Source organism: Desmodus rotundus, chromosome 9 (assembly GCF_022682495.2).
Source record: "Desmodus rotundus isolate HL8 chromosome 9, HLdesRot8A.1, whole genome shotgun sequence".
NCBI classification, from domain to species: Eukaryota; Metazoa; Chordata; class Mammalia; order Chiroptera; family Phyllostomidae; genus Desmodus; species Desmodus rotundus.
The window spans coordinates 86973744-86991737 of NC_071395.1; the positions used below are offsets into that span (position 1 = coordinate 86973744).

At 47.8% G+C, this 17994-nt stretch overlaps 1 protein-coding gene across 1 annotated transcript in view; it reads left to right on the forward strand.

Moving 5' to 3' along the window:
- The first annotated feature begins 8754 nt into the window (after window positions 1-8754).
- FAM20A (FAM20A golgi associated secretory pathway pseudokinase) overlaps window positions 8755-17994 on the forward strand; it is a 35541-nt gene continuing 26301 nt past the window's right edge. The window contains exon 1 of the mRNA XM_045182527.3: window positions 8755-9776. Coding sequence (XP_045038462.2) covers window positions 9373-9776 — 404 coding nt within the window. The 5' untranslated portion in view covers window positions 8755-9372. The remainder of the gene's footprint in view (window positions 9777-17994) is intronic.

A 17994-nucleotide genomic window follows, 5' to 3' on the forward strand; every position in this document is an offset into this window, starting at 1 on the left:
TTACACCAAGGAGTTGATGACTAAGACATCATACCTTTCAAAGCTTTTTCTATGCACACATAGAAATATACATATAAATATATTTTAATGAGTCATAATATAAATGTTATTAACACACATTTTCACCTAATAATATAATAATAGATAAGTCTGGCTTCATCTTGTAGTGACCACACTTAGCTCGAGCAGTTCTTAATTGGTGTACATTGAGTTGTTTCCATTTTTTTGATACAGCCAGAGCAATTCTTTATCTAAATCTTATGAACACCCTTAATTATCTCCTTACATGTTTAAAAGTGGAATTCTGAAGTCAAAGTCTGCGCCAGTTATCAAGTGATTGTCCCTCAGCTCCAAACTGACCCTTCTTTCCCGGCTTTGTGAACCAGGAGCTGGACACTGCAAACAGTTCTCCTCTGCGGGTTGGCACAGTGACAGGCTTGTTCACAGAGGACAATGGAGGAGCAGTGCCACCCGAGGGGGCCAGGAAGCTGCATCCCTTGTCAGTCCCCACCTGCCATCTTTTTATGAGGCATGGGAGCCCAGCAGCCCTCACCCACCAGCTCCAACCGCACTCTGGGGCCACACCCCCCGCACCGTGTAGCTGTTTCCACAGTAGCTCTGACCACGGCCTCCCGCATGTCTCCCCTTCCCATGGGCACACCGACAGATCAGTATGGCTGCTGTACGGAACGTCTCTTCACTGCCTGTGGCTGGGTTTCCAGTGGTGGACCCAGGGTCTTCATAGGGGTCTAAATCTCAGCCTTGGGTTGAAGATGTTGGAAGCCCCTGAGTCCTTAATTCCTCATTGTCCACTTTTCTCAGCCTAAAAGTGTAGCTTCTTTTTTGCACATGCTACTTCTGGATCCTCTAGAGGTGTCTTATCACTTTCATTAGTTAACAGTTCTTTTGATTAAATTTTTCTTGTTCAAATAACTGGTGCGTTTTCAGTCTGCTGACTGACTCCGACTGATATAAAATCTAAATGCATTTACAATACCAAATTAACCTTCAGAACCGCGGCTCCCATTTATAATTCTTTCCCAAGCCCTAGCCAATTCTGGATATTTTTATTCATTTGCAGCAATGAAAATATGATAAAAAGAAATCATTCCTTTCAATCGTTTTCACTTGCTTTTCTTTAATTTCTGGTTAGGCAGAGGAGAAACTACTCAAGTAGACAATATATTGAAAGGGGTTGGGAGGGGCTGGGTGGAGGGGGTAAAGGGGAAAAATTGGGACAACTGTAATAGCATAAGCAATAAGATATAATTTTTAAAAAAGGAAAAAAAAGAAAGGATTTGTATCCAACCAACAGTGTTTACTATGGGGAAGGAAATGAGAGAGAGGGAGAAGAAAGGGAAGGGCTTCCATTTCTTCCTTTAAATCTTGCATATTGTCCAAATATTATACAATATTTGTGTATTGTTTATGTAATTAAATATACGCATCATGAAAGTCAGGTGCAGCTGAGCCCTCTCTGATGACACAGGAGATCTGCCAGTCAGATCCTCCTTCTTCAGCAGAGCTGAGCAATCAAGTTTGGAAACAGCTTATCTAGACCTACAGCTACAGGCTCTAGCCCTGATCACCGACTCATCTCTCTGAGGCTGCATCGAGAACACCTAAAGGAAATGGGTACTTGGCCTATGTGCCTGGCATGGCAGCTATCAGTCCTGTATTTTCAGAGATGGGAAAACCATGCTTTTCTTTCATGCCCCTCATTGTAAGAGCATGTATAGAACCACGAATTGGATCCTAAGTTCAGATTTTTAGTTCATAAAATATGGTCACCATACATCCTGGGAAGAGCCGAAGGAAGCTGTCCATTTCCCTTTTCCTAACTATCCGGTGAACACAGTGGAAGCTTGTGAGATGCGGGGCTTAGTCTCACCCAGAGACAAGAGGGCGTGACCAGTACAACACAGAAGTGGGCTCCAGTCACCTACTTGTTTTCAGAATGATGAATCATCTTTCACACCTTTCATCCTTGCTTCCAAATTAAAAAACAAAAGCAGCATGAAGAGATAATATAACTGAATTTATCACAACTGGTTTTTGTTGGTTTTTTGTCTGATGGGGCTAAACTGTTATAATAGTGTATCACAAATATTTGAACTCCTCCATTTAGGAAGGAAGGATTCTTTAATTACCACCCAGCTACTCGACCTCTGCTGGGCTGAACTATATAAGAAATGAAGAGGGGAATGAGAATGGCAGCCAGCAGGAGCAGAACAGATTGCCCTACATTTGAAAGGACTCAGGAGGGAGTTTGGTGGGGTGGAGTGGTGGGATGGGGGGTGGAGAGGAAGAAAGGCAGAAGGTGAGACCATAAAGCAAAGACTGTGAAGAGAGAGAGACGTATTAAGGATGTTTGGAAAGGTAGAGGGTCATCACATACCTCACTAACAGAATTCTCACTTCCCCACCCCCTCCAAAGTTATGGAGTCAAGACCTATGTTAATTCTCAAAGCTTTTTGGAGTCACTTCTATTTATTTTAGCTGTATTGATGTTCTGAGGCTGACCTTTGAGCCAGGCCAAGATATTTATTTGTGTAACATTTGTCTAATGTTTGTCTCACCCACTAGCTGTGACTTTGTATACTGGGTTATGAGTTGCTACACAACTGTTAAAATGCTGTAAGACATGACTTTCTAAAGACCTCCAAAATCCCAGCTTCCCACCTTCTGAAAACAGATGCGCCGTCATGGTAGTAAAAACTGAAGCAAAGAAAACCCATCAGTTGTTCCTCTGGTATATAGAGCTCACACAACACGTACAGGGTGCTGCTCAGAAGAATTATATGATTTGAAAGCAGCTACACGTCAGTGTAAGAATTTCTTCAGATTCAAAATATAAATACAGCTTATTTAAGTCAAGGTTATTCTTATACATGTTCTTTGCCCTCTATCATGTATCCCCTTTCAAAAAAGGGGGGTGCAAATTTCTTGACTGCTGACCTTTCTGAACCTGCCTAACCTTAATATCAAAGCTCAACACTTTAGTTCAATCATCTCTTTAAGAAGATAGAATATGAGGCCAGGATATGAGGCCACAAGGTAAATTGAGTCATTTTTAGTAAAATCTTGTAAGTATAGAGAATAATACAACCAAGCTGCATGTATTTACCAGCCAACTTTGTCAAACTGTAACATTTTGCAATAGATTCTTCAGATCGATTTTCTAAGAAATAATTCATTACAGACACTATTGGAACCCGTGTGCCATCAACAGCCCCATTCCTCTCACTTCAGCCTCATCTCCAGCCACACTGTTGAATTGGGTGTTCACCATTCTCATGCATGTTTTTGTAGTTTTACTACATATGTATTTACCCATAAATAATATCAACAGCTCTGGCTGCTGTGGCTCAGTGGATTGAGCACTGGCCTGCAAACCAAAAGGTCAATAGTTCGATTCCCACGCAGTCACATGCTTGGGCTGCTGGGGAGGTCCCCAGTCGGGGACCTATGAGTGGCAACCGATCAATGTATCTCTCTCACATCAGTGTTTCTCTCCCTCTTTCTCCCTCCCTTCCCCTCTCTAAAAATAAAACCTAAAAAAAAATACCAATAATTATTTTGCCAGTTTTGAAGTTTACCAATATAGTATCATACTGCTATACACACATATACACGCACACACATGTCATATATAAGTGTTCATATCCTTCATTGCTGACAATGAATCCCTTAGTTTTCACTCATATTGCATCATTATTCCTGAAGGAAATTCGTCTGGAAGAGAACTTTGAAATTATTTAGCTTTGAGTACTCCTGTTACATGTGAGGACAATGAAGGCGGAGACATGAAGTGTCACCGAGCTAGTTCCTGACGGAGCCGGGACCGCAGTCGCAGCTTCCCGACTCCCAGTCATCGCTCTTACTCTTCGTACACAATCTCAGCCATGTGGGTTACGCTGGAAACAACGCTGTGCAAAACAAGATTGGTTATTACGTGCTAGTACAATAAAAAATGGCAAAGTGATCATTTTTTGAGAACTGGAAGGGACCTTAGAGATCGGCCATGCCCAGGGTGCGTGTTTCAGGTGAGGAAGCTGAGGCCCAGGAAGGCACTGGTAAGTGGGGCCGTGACTTCCTGTAGCAAGACATTGTCACACGCCTGCCACTTGCAGAGAGCAGGCAGCGGGGTGTCTGTTGGTTGGTTGTGGGTTGACGAGTTGTTTGGTTTTCCCCAGTAACAAACACACATTTTCTCCCAGGCCCTGTTATGACCTCATGACACAAGTCAGAACCAGACGATGGACCCCAGCTAGACAATTTGGAATCAAATCTATGACTCTGTTCTCTTTAGCACTGTCCTCTCAGCCAGTGACTCCCAAACTTCCATGTGTATCATAATTGGACTTCAGGGTGTACAGAAGCTTATAAGCTTATAAGACTCCGCATGTTGAAATTGCACATTCCTGGCTCCACTTTCAAAGCTTCTGATTCACTGGATCTAGGGTGTGACATTGGAATTTGCATTTTTATAAGCACCACCAGGTAATTCAGACCCATAGACAGTCCTTGGAGACATCTCTGGCCTACGTCCAGGCGTCATTTTTTGCTCATGACTAGAAACTTCTGGACTTTCTAGTTCAGAATAAGAGAAGAGACCGGGTACAACAGTAAATCCGTCCCAGGCTGTTAATCGCACTGGGATCTGGATCTGCCACATTCAGCACTTTAACCAGCCCCTCCTCCCTCACTCAGGACTGAGCCAGCCAGCAGGTCAAAGCAGCACCGCCCTCCCACGCATCCACACCGTGAAAAAACCTGAGGAACAGAGCCGTCTGCAGTTAGCAGGCTTATCTTACTTTATGTCTCTTACCTATTGCTCTTTCCATAGGTCCACTATGATTCCTAGGGTTCAGATAGCCTAACTCAATATAATAGATAACATTTATCTGGGGCTAGATTGTTATTTTAAATACCCCTTTGAAACCACTTCCCCCATACATGAGCACACATAGACCCACCTACACAAAGACCATTTATTCTACAGAAATTTGTTCATTCTCGGCGGTATGCCTGGCTGTGTACAAGGTCCTAGGAAAGCAGCAAAAGGAAGGAGAAAGCCTGCTGACCTTGTGCTTGAGGAATTTCAGTCCAGTGTAGAAAACCAACTGCACAAACAAGAAACAGTCTTTTTTAAGCCACATGTGAACATACACAAGACAAAAACAGAATGTACCGAGGAACTCTTGTGTTTGACTGTCGACTCTGTTGTTTTCGTGATTGAATTCCTGGAGGTACAGAGCATGGTACTTAGCGAGTGCCCTTGGCACTTGCCCCTATGGGAGCCTGCGTGCCACAGATCCTTAATCAGCTCAGTGACGTACCTGGCATTTTTTCTTAATCGTCTCATAGGTACAGAGAGGTTTTGCTTCTCTAACAATCATAAAAGATGCCGGTAGGCAGGAGGCATGTCGTTTAATTTCTTCTATGTCTCCCCCAGGGTCCAAAATATGTTATTTTATTGTCACTAAAAGTTAAGCCCCTACTGTGTACAAGGCCCTGTGGAAGATGCTACCATTGCAGAGGCCTTAGATCCCCCCATTCACTCAGCTAAAATGTCTTGAGCGTTCCCCAGGTGATAGGGCCTGTCCTCGGAGCTATGAGTAACACTTGCCCCCCACGCTGAAGGGGTCATTCTCCAATGAGGAAGGCAGACATGCGCATGTATTGGATGGCAAAGTCTGCTGCAACAAAGCACCACAAAGTGGGTGGCAGAAACAATGGACATGTACTGTCTCACAGTTCTGGAGGCCGGAAGTCTAGGGTCAAGGTGTTGGCAGGCTTGGTCTCTTCTGAGTTAGGTTGTGAGGGAGAACCTATTGCAGGCCCCTTGCCTAGCTTCTGGGGGGTTGCTGCCAATCTTTGATATTCCTCGGCTTGCAGAAGTGTCACCTGGTCTCTGCCTTCATCCTCACACAGTGGACTTCGCCCTGTGTGCATATGCCAGGGTCCAAACTCCCCCTTTTTATAGGGACACCAGTTATATTTGATTTAGGGCTCACTCTCCTGCAGTATGACCCCATCTTTACTAATTACATCTGCCGCAATCCGATGTCGAAATAAAGTCACATTCTGTTCTAAGAGTTAGGATTTTGACATATACATTTTGGGGGGACATAAATCAACCCATACAAACAACTAGACACAACATGGTTGATGCTTTAGCAGGAGGGTGGGCAAATAGCCGTGAGGGTTCACAACTGCGCATCAGACGGAGCGTCAGAGAAAATGGGACAACTGGCCAACGCTTGCGTAGACCATGCACATTGCCCAGGCGGGGGAAATGGGAAAGAGCTTTTGCTTAAAGGCACATCTGAGAATATAAAGCACTTGGGGAAGTACAGGAAGTATTATGGGGAGGACACTGGGGAGTCATATAAAGGATGTGTGGGAGATGAGGCTGGAAAAGCAGACGAAAGCCAAACCATGGAAAGTCACATCAAGAGTGACTAATCCAGAGGCAAGGAGAAGTTATGGCAACTTTTCAGCCCTGAGAGCATCATGGTTGTACCTATATGCTGCCAAGGTCACGCAGGCAAGAGTTCTGATTATATTAGCACACAGGGTGGGCACTGAAATGGACCATTTCGAAAACACACGAAAGCCTGCGTGCCTCAGATCCTTAATCAGCTCAGTGACGTACCTGGTATTTTTCTTAACTGTCTCACAGGTACAGAGAGGTTTTGTTTCTCTCACAATCATAGAACGTGCCAGTAGGCAGGAGGCATATTGTATCTGACACCAGTTAGGAGCCCCTTTGCAAGAGTCTAAGAAAGAAATGAGGCCCTGGGGACATAATGCAAAGGGGGGACAAATTTGCAATGGGAGGCTTGAAGCAGAAGGATGGGTCCTAGGAAACAGCCGCTGGGAATAACTAGGGTGTGAACCGAGGGTGTGTACATGAGGCCAGCAGGGAGGCCAGGAGCCAAGATGTGGAGAGTCGGAGCAGGGACGGAAGGGAAAGGCTCATTTCTGGGAGGGAAAAGGAGAGATTTCGACAAACCTTGAGGAGCGTGGCATCTGACTGGCCCATTCTGCCTCTAGTATTTCCACTCCCCCACCCCAACCGCATGCACACTTAACATCTGACTTCCGCATACAGTTTTGCCCTTGACCTTTAGAGGGCAGGGAAAATGTGAGGAATATTTTTTTCCTGAATTGAGGCCAGATGATAGAGTCCACTTGGGGAGTAAGACCCCATGGACAGGAAGTCACAAGACTTGTGATGGTTTCACACCCATATCCTTTGCCAGCCCAGGAAAATGTAAAGCTGTTTACCACCTAGTTCTATGCCTGACTTCCTCATCCACTGGCCAAGACATGTCAGAAGCTGAAAAGATACTAGAGACCAGTTAAAATTTGATTCCAGATAACAAAAAGGAAGTGGTTCAAGAAACCCTGAAGATGCCCTTCACTGTACCCAGCTGAATGGAGCAGCTGACAATCCTATCTTGGGCTTTCATACTGGGACGTGGCAGTCAGGCCACGATGTGCTCCTGAAAAGGGTCCCTTCCTGGTATATTCCTTTCCCAGACTTTGCCCTTTTTGTTCCATTCGTGAACAGTCTGTCCTTCTGCAGTGTACGACAGAAACCAAGAAGTAAGCATGTTTCTAGCAAACACATTTCACACTGTCCTGGGGCTGGCTGTTCTAAGCAAATTATATACTTTAACTCATTTGAGCCACACAATAACCCTATGGAGAAAGTTCTGTTACCGTCTTCCTTTACAGATGAGGGGCTGGCAAAGGCCACAGGAATCCCTCGCTGAACCCAAGGTGGGAAGAACTCTGGTCTGAACACACCAGTGCAAGTGTTCCTGAGGGTCTTGCCTCCAGCCAGGGAAGGAGGGAAAGAGTGGGCTTAACACACATGGCAAGCTTTGCCACCTGGACAAGCAGCTCAAGGCAAAGATGTATTTTCCTGAACATTCAGGAGGGTGGGGCCACCAACTCGGTCAGACTGAGCCTTCATTCTCCTACCAAGTCATTTACTACAAGAGCCCAGAGTTCAGGGCAGGGCTCCCACCTCCGCCTCCCTCTTTCTGGAAAGGAGAATGGGGTAGGGAATAGCAGTTACTTCACAGGAGACCAGGAGAGCCTACCACGTGTCCTCCAGTGATTCATCTGGGGGGACTACTTACTCCCCCCACATACACAAGTTCAGAGTGGGGTCATCAAGGGCCCCTCCCTCCTTGGGTGGAGGAAAAATTTCCTCTTTGTGAAGCACAGACCCCATTGGAATCAAACTCCACCCAGACAGGAAATCACCAAGATTCTAGGTAAAAATGGCGCTGTATTTCTAAAGGTCAAACTTTTCATTCACTAAGTGGGTGTTTTCTCAGTGCCCATTTTGTGCTCGCACGTGACATGTGGTTGTTATGGATCTAGTGTGTGCCCTGTGGGAACGAACAGAAAAGACAGCGCGCGCGCACATGCACCCCTGACCAATCTCACAGGAGAAAGGCTTTCAGGGAGCATCTTTTTTCTTTAAAAAAGAAGAAAATAAGTAAGGGAGGGAGGGAGGGAGAGAGAAAGAAAGAAAATAAGTAAATAAATATCAAAGGTTTTTCACAAACACCACGTGAGTCCCCCAGACCATCTGGGCCGAACCCCCGGCAGGGCAAGCGGGAGGCCTGGGGCGAGGGGGATGGGCGCGAGAAGAGGACAGGGTGACAAGGTGGAAGGGCAGAGCCGGCTGAGGGATCGGAGTTGGCTGGCGAGCTGCGCCAGAGGCAGGTGCCAGCTGCGAGTGGGCGGAGGCGCGGGCACGGGGCCAGGCGGGGGAGCCGGCACTACCTCTGCCTCTAGGAGTCGGGCGCGCAGACGAGCTCGCTGGAGGAGCTGAAGGAGCCCGCAGAAGGAGCTCGGGAACAGTCACAGCAGCTGCGGGGCGACAGCATCCTCTGAAGGGACACTCCAGGCTCCGTGGCTGTCTCGCTCCTCCCAAAGGCGAGCGCCGCTGCCCGCACCACGCTCCTGCCCGCTGGGGCCCTGCTGCCTGTCTGCTCGCGGGGACAGCTACTCCAGCACCCCCAGCCCTTCACCTGCCGCGGGCTCCGGGGCAGGCAGGCGCGAGGGGAGAAGGTGCGCGATTCAGGGACCCAGGAGACACCATCCCCTGGTCTCCACTACACGCAGAGCAGGGTCGTCCGCGGACACCTCGAGCCCCCGCGCTCCCCGCACCCGGTCCCCAAGTTCAAGGGCGACACCCTTAAAAAGCGAAGCTATCCCGCGCGGTGACCATTCCGGCCCTATTGACCGCAGTGACCTCAGCCGGCCCACTGGAGTGCAGGCGGCCCTCTGCGCTCAGCGAGTCCCCGGGTCCCCAGAGTCGCCCGCGCGCCCGGAGGGGCCATGCCCGGACTGCGCCGGGACCGCCTGCTGACTCTGCTGCTGCTGGGCACGCTACTGTCCGCGGACCTCTACTTCCACCTCTGGCCCCAAGTGCAGCGCCAGCTGCGGCCCCGGGAGCGCCCGCGGGGCTGCCCGTGCACCGGCCGCGCCTCCTCCCTGGATCTGGACTCCACCGCAGCCGCCTCGGACCCCCACACGGCGGCGCACAACTTTTCCCGAGCCCAGACGGGGACTGAGCAGGACCGCGGTGGCCGCAGTGGCCCGGGCTCCAAGCTGCAGGCCCTCTTCGCCCATCCGCTGTACAACGTCCCAGAGGAGCCGCCTGTCCTTGGGCCAGAAGACGTGCTGCTGGCCAGCCCGGAGGCGCTGCGGTATTACCGGAGGAAGGTCGCCCGCTGGAACAGGTGAGGACCCTACCCGCCAAGCGGGAGAGTGCCTGTGCCAGCCTGGGCTCCCTGCGCCCCCTTGCCCTGCCCCCCCCCCCGTCCCGGCTGCGTTGCCCAGCTCACGGTCCCTGTCCCTGGGCTCGGAGTGTGTTCCGCACCCAGACAACACCAGGGACCTCAGTGGCTCCCTGAGTGGTTCCCTGGTGGGGACCTCGGAGGTCAGCCCCGAGTAGACAGAGCTCAGTGCAAGAAAAAGTTTCTGTGGAGCAGCGTAGCCAAGAAATCTTCCCAGCCTCTCCCCCTTGAGCTTCTTGTTCACTGCTTGGCCCAACTTCTGTCCCTGGGCCGTTTCCGCCCTCTTTCTTCTGTCCTGGTGCGGAAAGCCACTGTTGGATTTCTGTTTTCCAGAATGAGGTTTCCAAACAGAGTAACTCCAGGGCTGGTTCGAATTCGGCACTCTGCTCTCTGGGCGGACCTGGGCGCCTTCCAGAAAGCAAGGCTACTCCCTGAAAACCCAGCTATTTCCCTTTACTTATTCCTCTGCCCCCTGAGAGGTCAGCCCAGGGCAGAAAGGCAACCTCCAGTTCCCTGATAAGGCCACCGCTCTGTTTTATTTGAAACCAGATTTGTCCGTTTCTGTCGAGTGTTTTGACCAGAAGGCAATTTTAGTACCCTGGTGATTTAGGCTGACTGGGATCTGAGGCTTGCTGCTTTCGCAGAAGAAATAAAAATCTACCTGGGAGTTTTTAAAACCCATGGTAGAATGTAGAGGAAACAGATACCAAACATATATGTAGGATACAATTAAGAAGGATGTTTTTGCAAAAGGGCAGGGGGAAGGGCAGTGTTGGAGAAGAGGAGATGGTCAATGCTAACTAAGATCCCCAGCTAATGGCTGAAAGCTGGTGTGTGAGTTAGCACTCTGTTCTGAAGTACAGACTTGTCTAAATATCACTCACATCCAGAGTTCACTTTCGCGCCACACCCATCAATTTTAATACAAGAGATTTCAGAATGAGATGTCATCGGGGAAACAGTCCCTCCGGAGCACGGGAGACCGTAAATCTGAGTGTTCGCCCAGTGTAACTGTTTGCTCATTATTCTGGAGCACTGAGACTGCCTGGGGGAGACAAACCTCCAGAAATTAAAAAGAGAGCTATTGGCTGACACCACTGTGGTGAATTTCAATTGCAACTGTATGGCTGATGATTTTCTATTAGGGACAAAAAAAAGTGGTTCTCCATTCCTTCATTAATTGTGTGCAAAGAAAGGCAACTTGTGATTGCTTCTCAGACACTGTCATTTCCAACATTACCCTTATTGCATCCATAACACGGGGCTCTGGGTCTGTGAACTAGGAAATTTCGCCCTTAGAAAATTTGCCCGTTGCAGGTTTAAGAATGAGGGGCTGTGGGCAGAGTCGCTTGCTTTTGTGAGTGTAGATCAGCTTTCACTTGGTCACATTGCTGTGGCCTTGAACTTCCCCATGTTCCTTTGGTCCTGAAGGAAATCCCAGAGGAGTATTTTAGCAGAAAAGCAAAACTCTTTCTCAGCCATCAGTCTGACAATCGATATCGAGCTCTGTTTCTACACCGGGATGTGTCTCAAAAACACTTCCTGATCAGAAATTGTCTTGGTCATTTAGCCGAAGATCAATGGGGAGGCTGGTGTCCTTGCTGTGTTAGAAGGAACAGAGCAATTTGGCGTGGTTGGTTGAACGTGACAGTTGTGATATTTAGTCATCATTTCCTTCTGATACTTGAAATCCAAGTGAGATCTGCGGGCCGTAGCAGTGAGACTGGACTCAGAAGCAGGGAACATCGTCCCTGCGCCCAAACTGTATTATAAACTTCCACGGGATGCTATTAGTTGGCACGTGCACTGTTTGTTACGTACAGCGAGTGAGGTTACAAATGGAACGTGGAAGACTCATCAGCCAGTGTGAATTAGAATAACCCTCGGAGCTCTATTGTGACAGAATGTCGCTCATTACCTTAAGCTCTGATGACTCCCACGTGCCTGCTGCCACGTGCAGGGCCAGTGAAGGCTCCAGCTCTCAGTGTAGACAAATAATTAGAACGGACAGCAAAGGAAGAAACAGTGAATGGCCTTGCTAATTGTTTACCTTTTGCACAAACCGTCCTTGTTTGTAGCCACAGCCCAGCCAATATTTAAACACCAGGCATTGGTAGACATATGTGGATGCTACTATGCCAATAATTACCTAACATTAACTGCTATCCAAAATAATCCTATCAGCAAACCGTCTGCCAAACCAAAAGAGGCGCAGGTAGTAAAATAAGCCAAATCAGCATTCTTCACCACTGTCACCACTGGCAGGAGAGACCATTAGTTTGAATGAGTGATTTTTTTTTTTTTTTTTTTTTTTACCATCACTCTACTAAGTCATGGTATGAAGCTGAAAGTGGAAATTATCTTTCTATAACTTCAGCTCCTTTCCAATGGGAGATAGTAACGGCCCATCTTTTTCCCCTGGTCATTCCTTCTGGATTTCACATCATAGAAGATGGAGTTCATACATTGTTTTGACTGTTTTAGGTACTCAATCAATGTTTGCTCATTGGATGTCAATAATCAGTGAAGTTAAAGTGTGAAAGACACGTCATGCGTGGGGTGGGCTGTCCATGTGCTGTCCCACACTCAGGCTTTCCTCCATTCTCCTCAACCCGCTGTCCTTCCCTCCTTTCTTCTGTTTCATCCTCAAAATGTAGCTAAAGGTGGCACAATCCAGGTTAAAATGTAATCAGGGGAAGTGTTTCTGTCGAGTCATTGGCCACTGATCACCGTGAGTGAGCCAGCGCCAGGCCCCGTGGGGCACGATGACACCTGTCTTGAACAGTGAAGAGGCGAGAGAGAGCACAGTGAGCAAGGGAAACACGATCTTCACTGTTTCAGGCCGTAAGCCCACCAGCCAGACCAAGCCTGTTCCTTTCAGAGTAATGATGGGAGGCAGGGCCTACCTGGAACACAGGTAACCCTCCAGGCTGTCACTGTCCTTGCATCTCAGAGGCTGACCTTTAGATTTCTTCCCGGCCCACAAGCTGCCTGAACCAGAAGACATCTGTCCTTTGACATATCAAGACTGGTCAGCTTGGCCAGTTTTGCTCACGTATCTTTGGTTGGCTCCTCTGGATCCCTCCGGTCTTGACAGGCAAGGTCAAACCAGGTCACGTCTCACTGACGTAGAAACTCCAGCAGCTACAACACAAACAGGAGCTTCCTACTCTCTGCTTTGCTTTCTTGACATCTCCCCACATATCAGGAAAGTTATATTTTCCTGCAATTACAGATCCAACATTTGGCAGAAGTGTCTGTGTTATGTGTCTGTGTTTTTCTTCCCATCGGCAGCCCCTGACTTTCCCTCCACTGCTCTCTCCTTGCTCCCACTGAAAGAAAGTCGAACCCTGAGTCGGTCTTTGAAAATCGCAGCAAAGAGACTGGGTGGCTCTTCAAAAATGACAGTTGTTCACAGGGAGTACAAGTTTTTCTCCAGGGGAGCTTAGAGAAGGTCTGGAAGCAGAGGCAGATAGAGGAGAGGGAGGAGAAAGAGCCAGGAGGGAGGGAAAAGCACCCAGCTGGAAATGAGAATTGTCTAGTGGAGGCATTTTTGAAAGAAGAGCTTCTTTGGAATGAAAAATACAGTTTTTTTATTCTCACCCCCTCATTTTCCCCTCAGCCCCATTTTTTTTTAATCTTTCCCCTGCTTATCTCATGCTGGCCCCAGACCATTCAGAACATAGATTTATTGGGAGCAGGCAGTTCAACCCACAGAGCGGATCAAAGTCCAGATGTTACTCAGGGGTCAGTCTTTCCCCAGGGTCAGTGGGGTCCTGGTCCATTGTCTGATTCTGCCAGGGATGCCAGGCTGAGAAAGGAAATAGCTTTCTTCGATTTCAGTTGAACCTAAGCATGACCTGTGTGTAGTGAGCAGAGGGAGTGGGAACCCTGACTCCTCTTTCCCACTTCCCCCAGTTAGATCTTTATCGGCTGGTTTGGGGAAAGCTGCTGTTCTAGTGGTTTCTGAACCCCCAGACTTATAGCTGGAGGGGACATCTTCACTCTTCTAAAAATCAAAGTTTCTGAACAGATGGTTTCCAGAGAACCAATCCAGAAGCTCCTTGTCCATCATTCCAAAGCCCATCCTCACTGCCATTACCACAGCAAAACCAGAGAGGGTATCGTGCTGTTCACCCAAGGGAGACAGGCACTTCCTGTTACCAAATATATAGAAATGAAGCCCCTCAGCCAAGCCCCTCAGCTGTCCCATTGTTTCCAACCCCTTACCCTCTCTTTCACCCCAACCAAATTCTCATCAGTCGTGGGAACTCAACTGGCTAATTCTTTGCATACAAGTCTCTAAGCAGAGCATATGAGATTTGTACTAAGCACTTGACTTACACTTGCTAAGTGGGGCCTCACAACTTCACGAGAAGCAGGTGCATGTGGTAGACAGGGTTCCAAGTTGTCCCCCTGAGTATTCAGTCAAATGCTGATCCAGGTACTGCCATAAAGGTCAGCTGACCTGGATGTAGGGGCATTATCCAGGGGTGCTTGGTCTAGTCACATGAGCCCTTTAAAAGCAGAGAGTCTCCTCCAGCTAATGGAAGAAGAGGAAGTGAAAGATTCAAAGTATGATAAGGATTTGCTGACTTGAAGACTGGAAGGGGCCACATGGCAAGGGTGGTGAGCAAGGAAACAGGGACCTCAGTCCTACAACAACAAGGAAATGAATTCTGCCAACAATAGAAATAAGCAGATTTCCCCCTAACCCCCAAGCCTCCTGACGAGAACTCAACCTGGCTGACAGCTTCCCTTCAGCCCTGCACAGAGAACGCAGCCACGCGAGAACTGACCCGCAACTCTGTGAGCTAATACGTGGGTGTTGTTTTAAGCCACTAGGTTTGCGGTGAGTTGTTACACAGCAATAGAAAACAAATACAGTACTGCTGTTTACTTCATTTTATAGAGGAAACTAGGGAGGAGGTTATATAATTTGCTTTCTAATGTCAGGCAGCAAGCAAACCACAGGCAGGCTTTGTACCCAGAGGGTCTGGCTCCAGAATCCACGCTCTAACCAGCGGCTCCACCACCAGGCATGCTCTGATGTCCACAGGTCCTCGCTTTTCCCCTTCTGGAAAGGCTTTTCCAACTACCTCCACCCCGCCCTGGCCCCTCCCTGACAGACGCACTCTCTCCATAAAATCCCATATTGCTCTTTATGACCATGTCCTGTCTAGCTTCATAGCAGCTGTCTGGAGCCTCAGGTGACAATAAATAGCCACTTGCTCCTGGCATGGAAAGCCCCCAGCTTGAATGTGGTCACATTGACACATCTGTTTCACGCTGTCCCACTGGGGAGAGCCAAAGCAAATATCTGTGGAACAAATAATTGGAAACAGACAACATCAGGATTTGGGGGGGGGGGGGCGGGGGGTAGCTGTCGGTCAATGGTCTATTATCTCCTATAGCAAAAGCCTTGAACAAAAACAATTGCACTATAAAATCACCCCACCTATAACTGGTCTACTGCTGCCTATGAACATGTGAGGCAAAGCCACCTTCCTGAGACATTCTAAAATTTGGATCTGGGGTTCTCTCCCCATTGCATTAGTCTAAATAAAATCAATTTCAGGAAAAAAAAAAAAAGGCCCCAAAGGAAGTTGAAAAGATGCCGTTTGCCAACAAGAGGAAATTTCCTCAGCTTCCCTGGGCTTTCAGAGAAAAAGCAGCCCCAAGGGCTTACGCTGAAGAAAAGTGGGCAACACAGAGACCCTGACTTCACCAAAGCAATCCCTGCCCTGCCTGTGGGCAGCTACTGGCCTGTGTTTTCCTTGTGATTATTCATTAAGCCAGAGGCTTCTGCCAAAGCTGGCTTGCAGACGGCTGAAAGTTGAGTGGGGAGAGCTTTCTAAAGAGCCACATTGGTGGTGGAGCAGAAATCACCAGGCAGGGAGCGGCTATGTACCTGTTATTACAGGCAGGCACACACGTAAGAATCTAATGGAAACCACAGAATGGGGCAGGGGGAGGCTCAGTCCTTTCAGTGGCCTGTCACCTGGCAGGATGGCCTGTGGTGGAAATGCGAAATCAGGACAGAACTGAGTCGGAGTGCCTTGCGGATGCTGGCAGCCCTCCCTAGAGCCTGACCTTGAGGCCAAGGCCTGAAGACAGCCAACAGAACTTGGCTTGAGCAAGAGGCAAAGTTAAGAAGCAGCAAATGGCCTATTTTATTGGGTTCACGAGTAATAAACCACATGAATTTGGGGAGCCACAGGAAATAGAAAATGGTAGAGGACTGTAGTTCCCACAAAGCCAGGAACTGTAATAAAATTCAGCAAAATATGGAAAGTAAAAGAGAAACTTTAAGGAGTGTTGGCACGGGCACATGGGTGGAGAAGCTGGACTGTGAAATACAAGGTGACCTGGGAAGGAATGGGATTTTCGAAAACTTGGGCGAGGTTGATGGGTTAGAAAAGAGCTCTCCTGGCAGAAGAAAATCAGCTGTGTAGCCTGGGAAGTCAAGCGCAACTCTCCAATAGGAAACTTGCCTTCAGCGGTCAATGCCTGGGTCAAGCTCAGGAGGTCGTGAGTCAATACTAATGATGCTGCTGACCAAAATGGAGTCCATAGGGAGGGACAAAGGGTCTCTCCTGGCCAGTTCAAGTGTCCCACAGGGTCTCAGTTTCACTCAAATGGGATTTTTATATCTCTGGCTCATTTTCTTCCATGGCTGAATAGTTACACATCCTATAGGGAAGGTGTATTTGTTTGCACACCCAACTCAGCTTGATTTTTCACTCTGAGTTAAGAATTGTGCACAACCAGTAGCTGCTTATTCACACATTCCTTGCTCCTTGGAGCATTCAGAGATACTAGAGAAAGTCAGATTGACAAACCACTATTCCATAAGCAACTCAAGCCCCATTGTTTCATTGTAGGGTTTTTTTTTTTAATTGGGACATTGGGCCTCACTTAATTCAAGTGATGAGGTCTATATTTTCCTTAAACTTTTCATTCTGTGCATACATTTATTTTCCTAGACATATTTCATTATTTTTGCAAAGTGTTGCCTACATTCATTAGCATACTTTGGTTTCAAGTGACAGAAACCCAACTCAAACTAACACAAGCAGGAAGGAAATGTAGAGACTCAAGAAACCGAAACTCAGTCAGGGCATCTGTCTCTACTCTCCTCTGTAGTTCATCTGCCTGTCTTAATCCCTCCGGCAGTTTCAAATCCCGACAGCCAGGGACCACAGCAACCGAAGGGCTTCTCCAATTTCCCAGAAGAAAGACCCTTTACAAAGACGCTGATTGGCCAGGTCTGGGAACACAGCTGGGCTGTAGAAGGCTGTGATTGGCCCAGCTTTGAGGTGGATCAAGTAATCACTGACACCCTGGAAGTGGAGGCATTGGAAACTCACCATTCAGTTCTCCACTCAGCCATGTGGATCAGTGTGGGGAACAGCAGTTTCCCCAAAAACTGGGTGGGTGCCCAGGACTGCTGTGACCTGCTGGAAAGTTTTTCAATTTATGCCTACCATGGTATCTGACTCCGATAGCTATTGTTCTGGAGTTTTAATAAGACTTTTTAAAAACAAATTCATTCATAACAAATTCCTAATGTGCAGACTTTTTAAACTAACAAAGCCTTTATATGGCTTTCTCTTAAATCAACCTTACTCTTTCCATGGGAGTCTAAATAAGAAATTAATGTAAACCCAGCTCATTCATGGGCTTGTGTGTCTTTCTGCTGAAACGAGATTGCTCTTGAAGCCCAGATACCTGCATTTGAATCCCGAGGGAAGCACTTCCCTTCTTCAGGACCCTGCTTCTCCTTTCGAAATTAAGAGGATGACTCTGTGATCCCCAAAGCCTTTTGACACTCTGTTTTTCAAGCTTTGCATATTTTCCACCAGAATTTATTTTCAGAGGCTGGTGGAGTGAAAATATGGGACATTTTCCAAGTGTGCTTCGTGGACTTACAGGGTTCTGGGAGGCACTTCGTGGGTTGTGCAAATGTCTGATTACATTTTCATCCGGAACAAGTGTGCCTTCGGGTAATTTGGATGAGAAAACTCTCGCTGGGTTGCCTTACGCACAGAGTAGCACGTTGAGCCTGCCACGCATACTGTTCGGGGACAGATGGCTTCTCCTCCTCCCTCCGTTCCGTTGAGGATGATCCTGGGATGGCAAGGTGAGCTGTTAAAAAGCC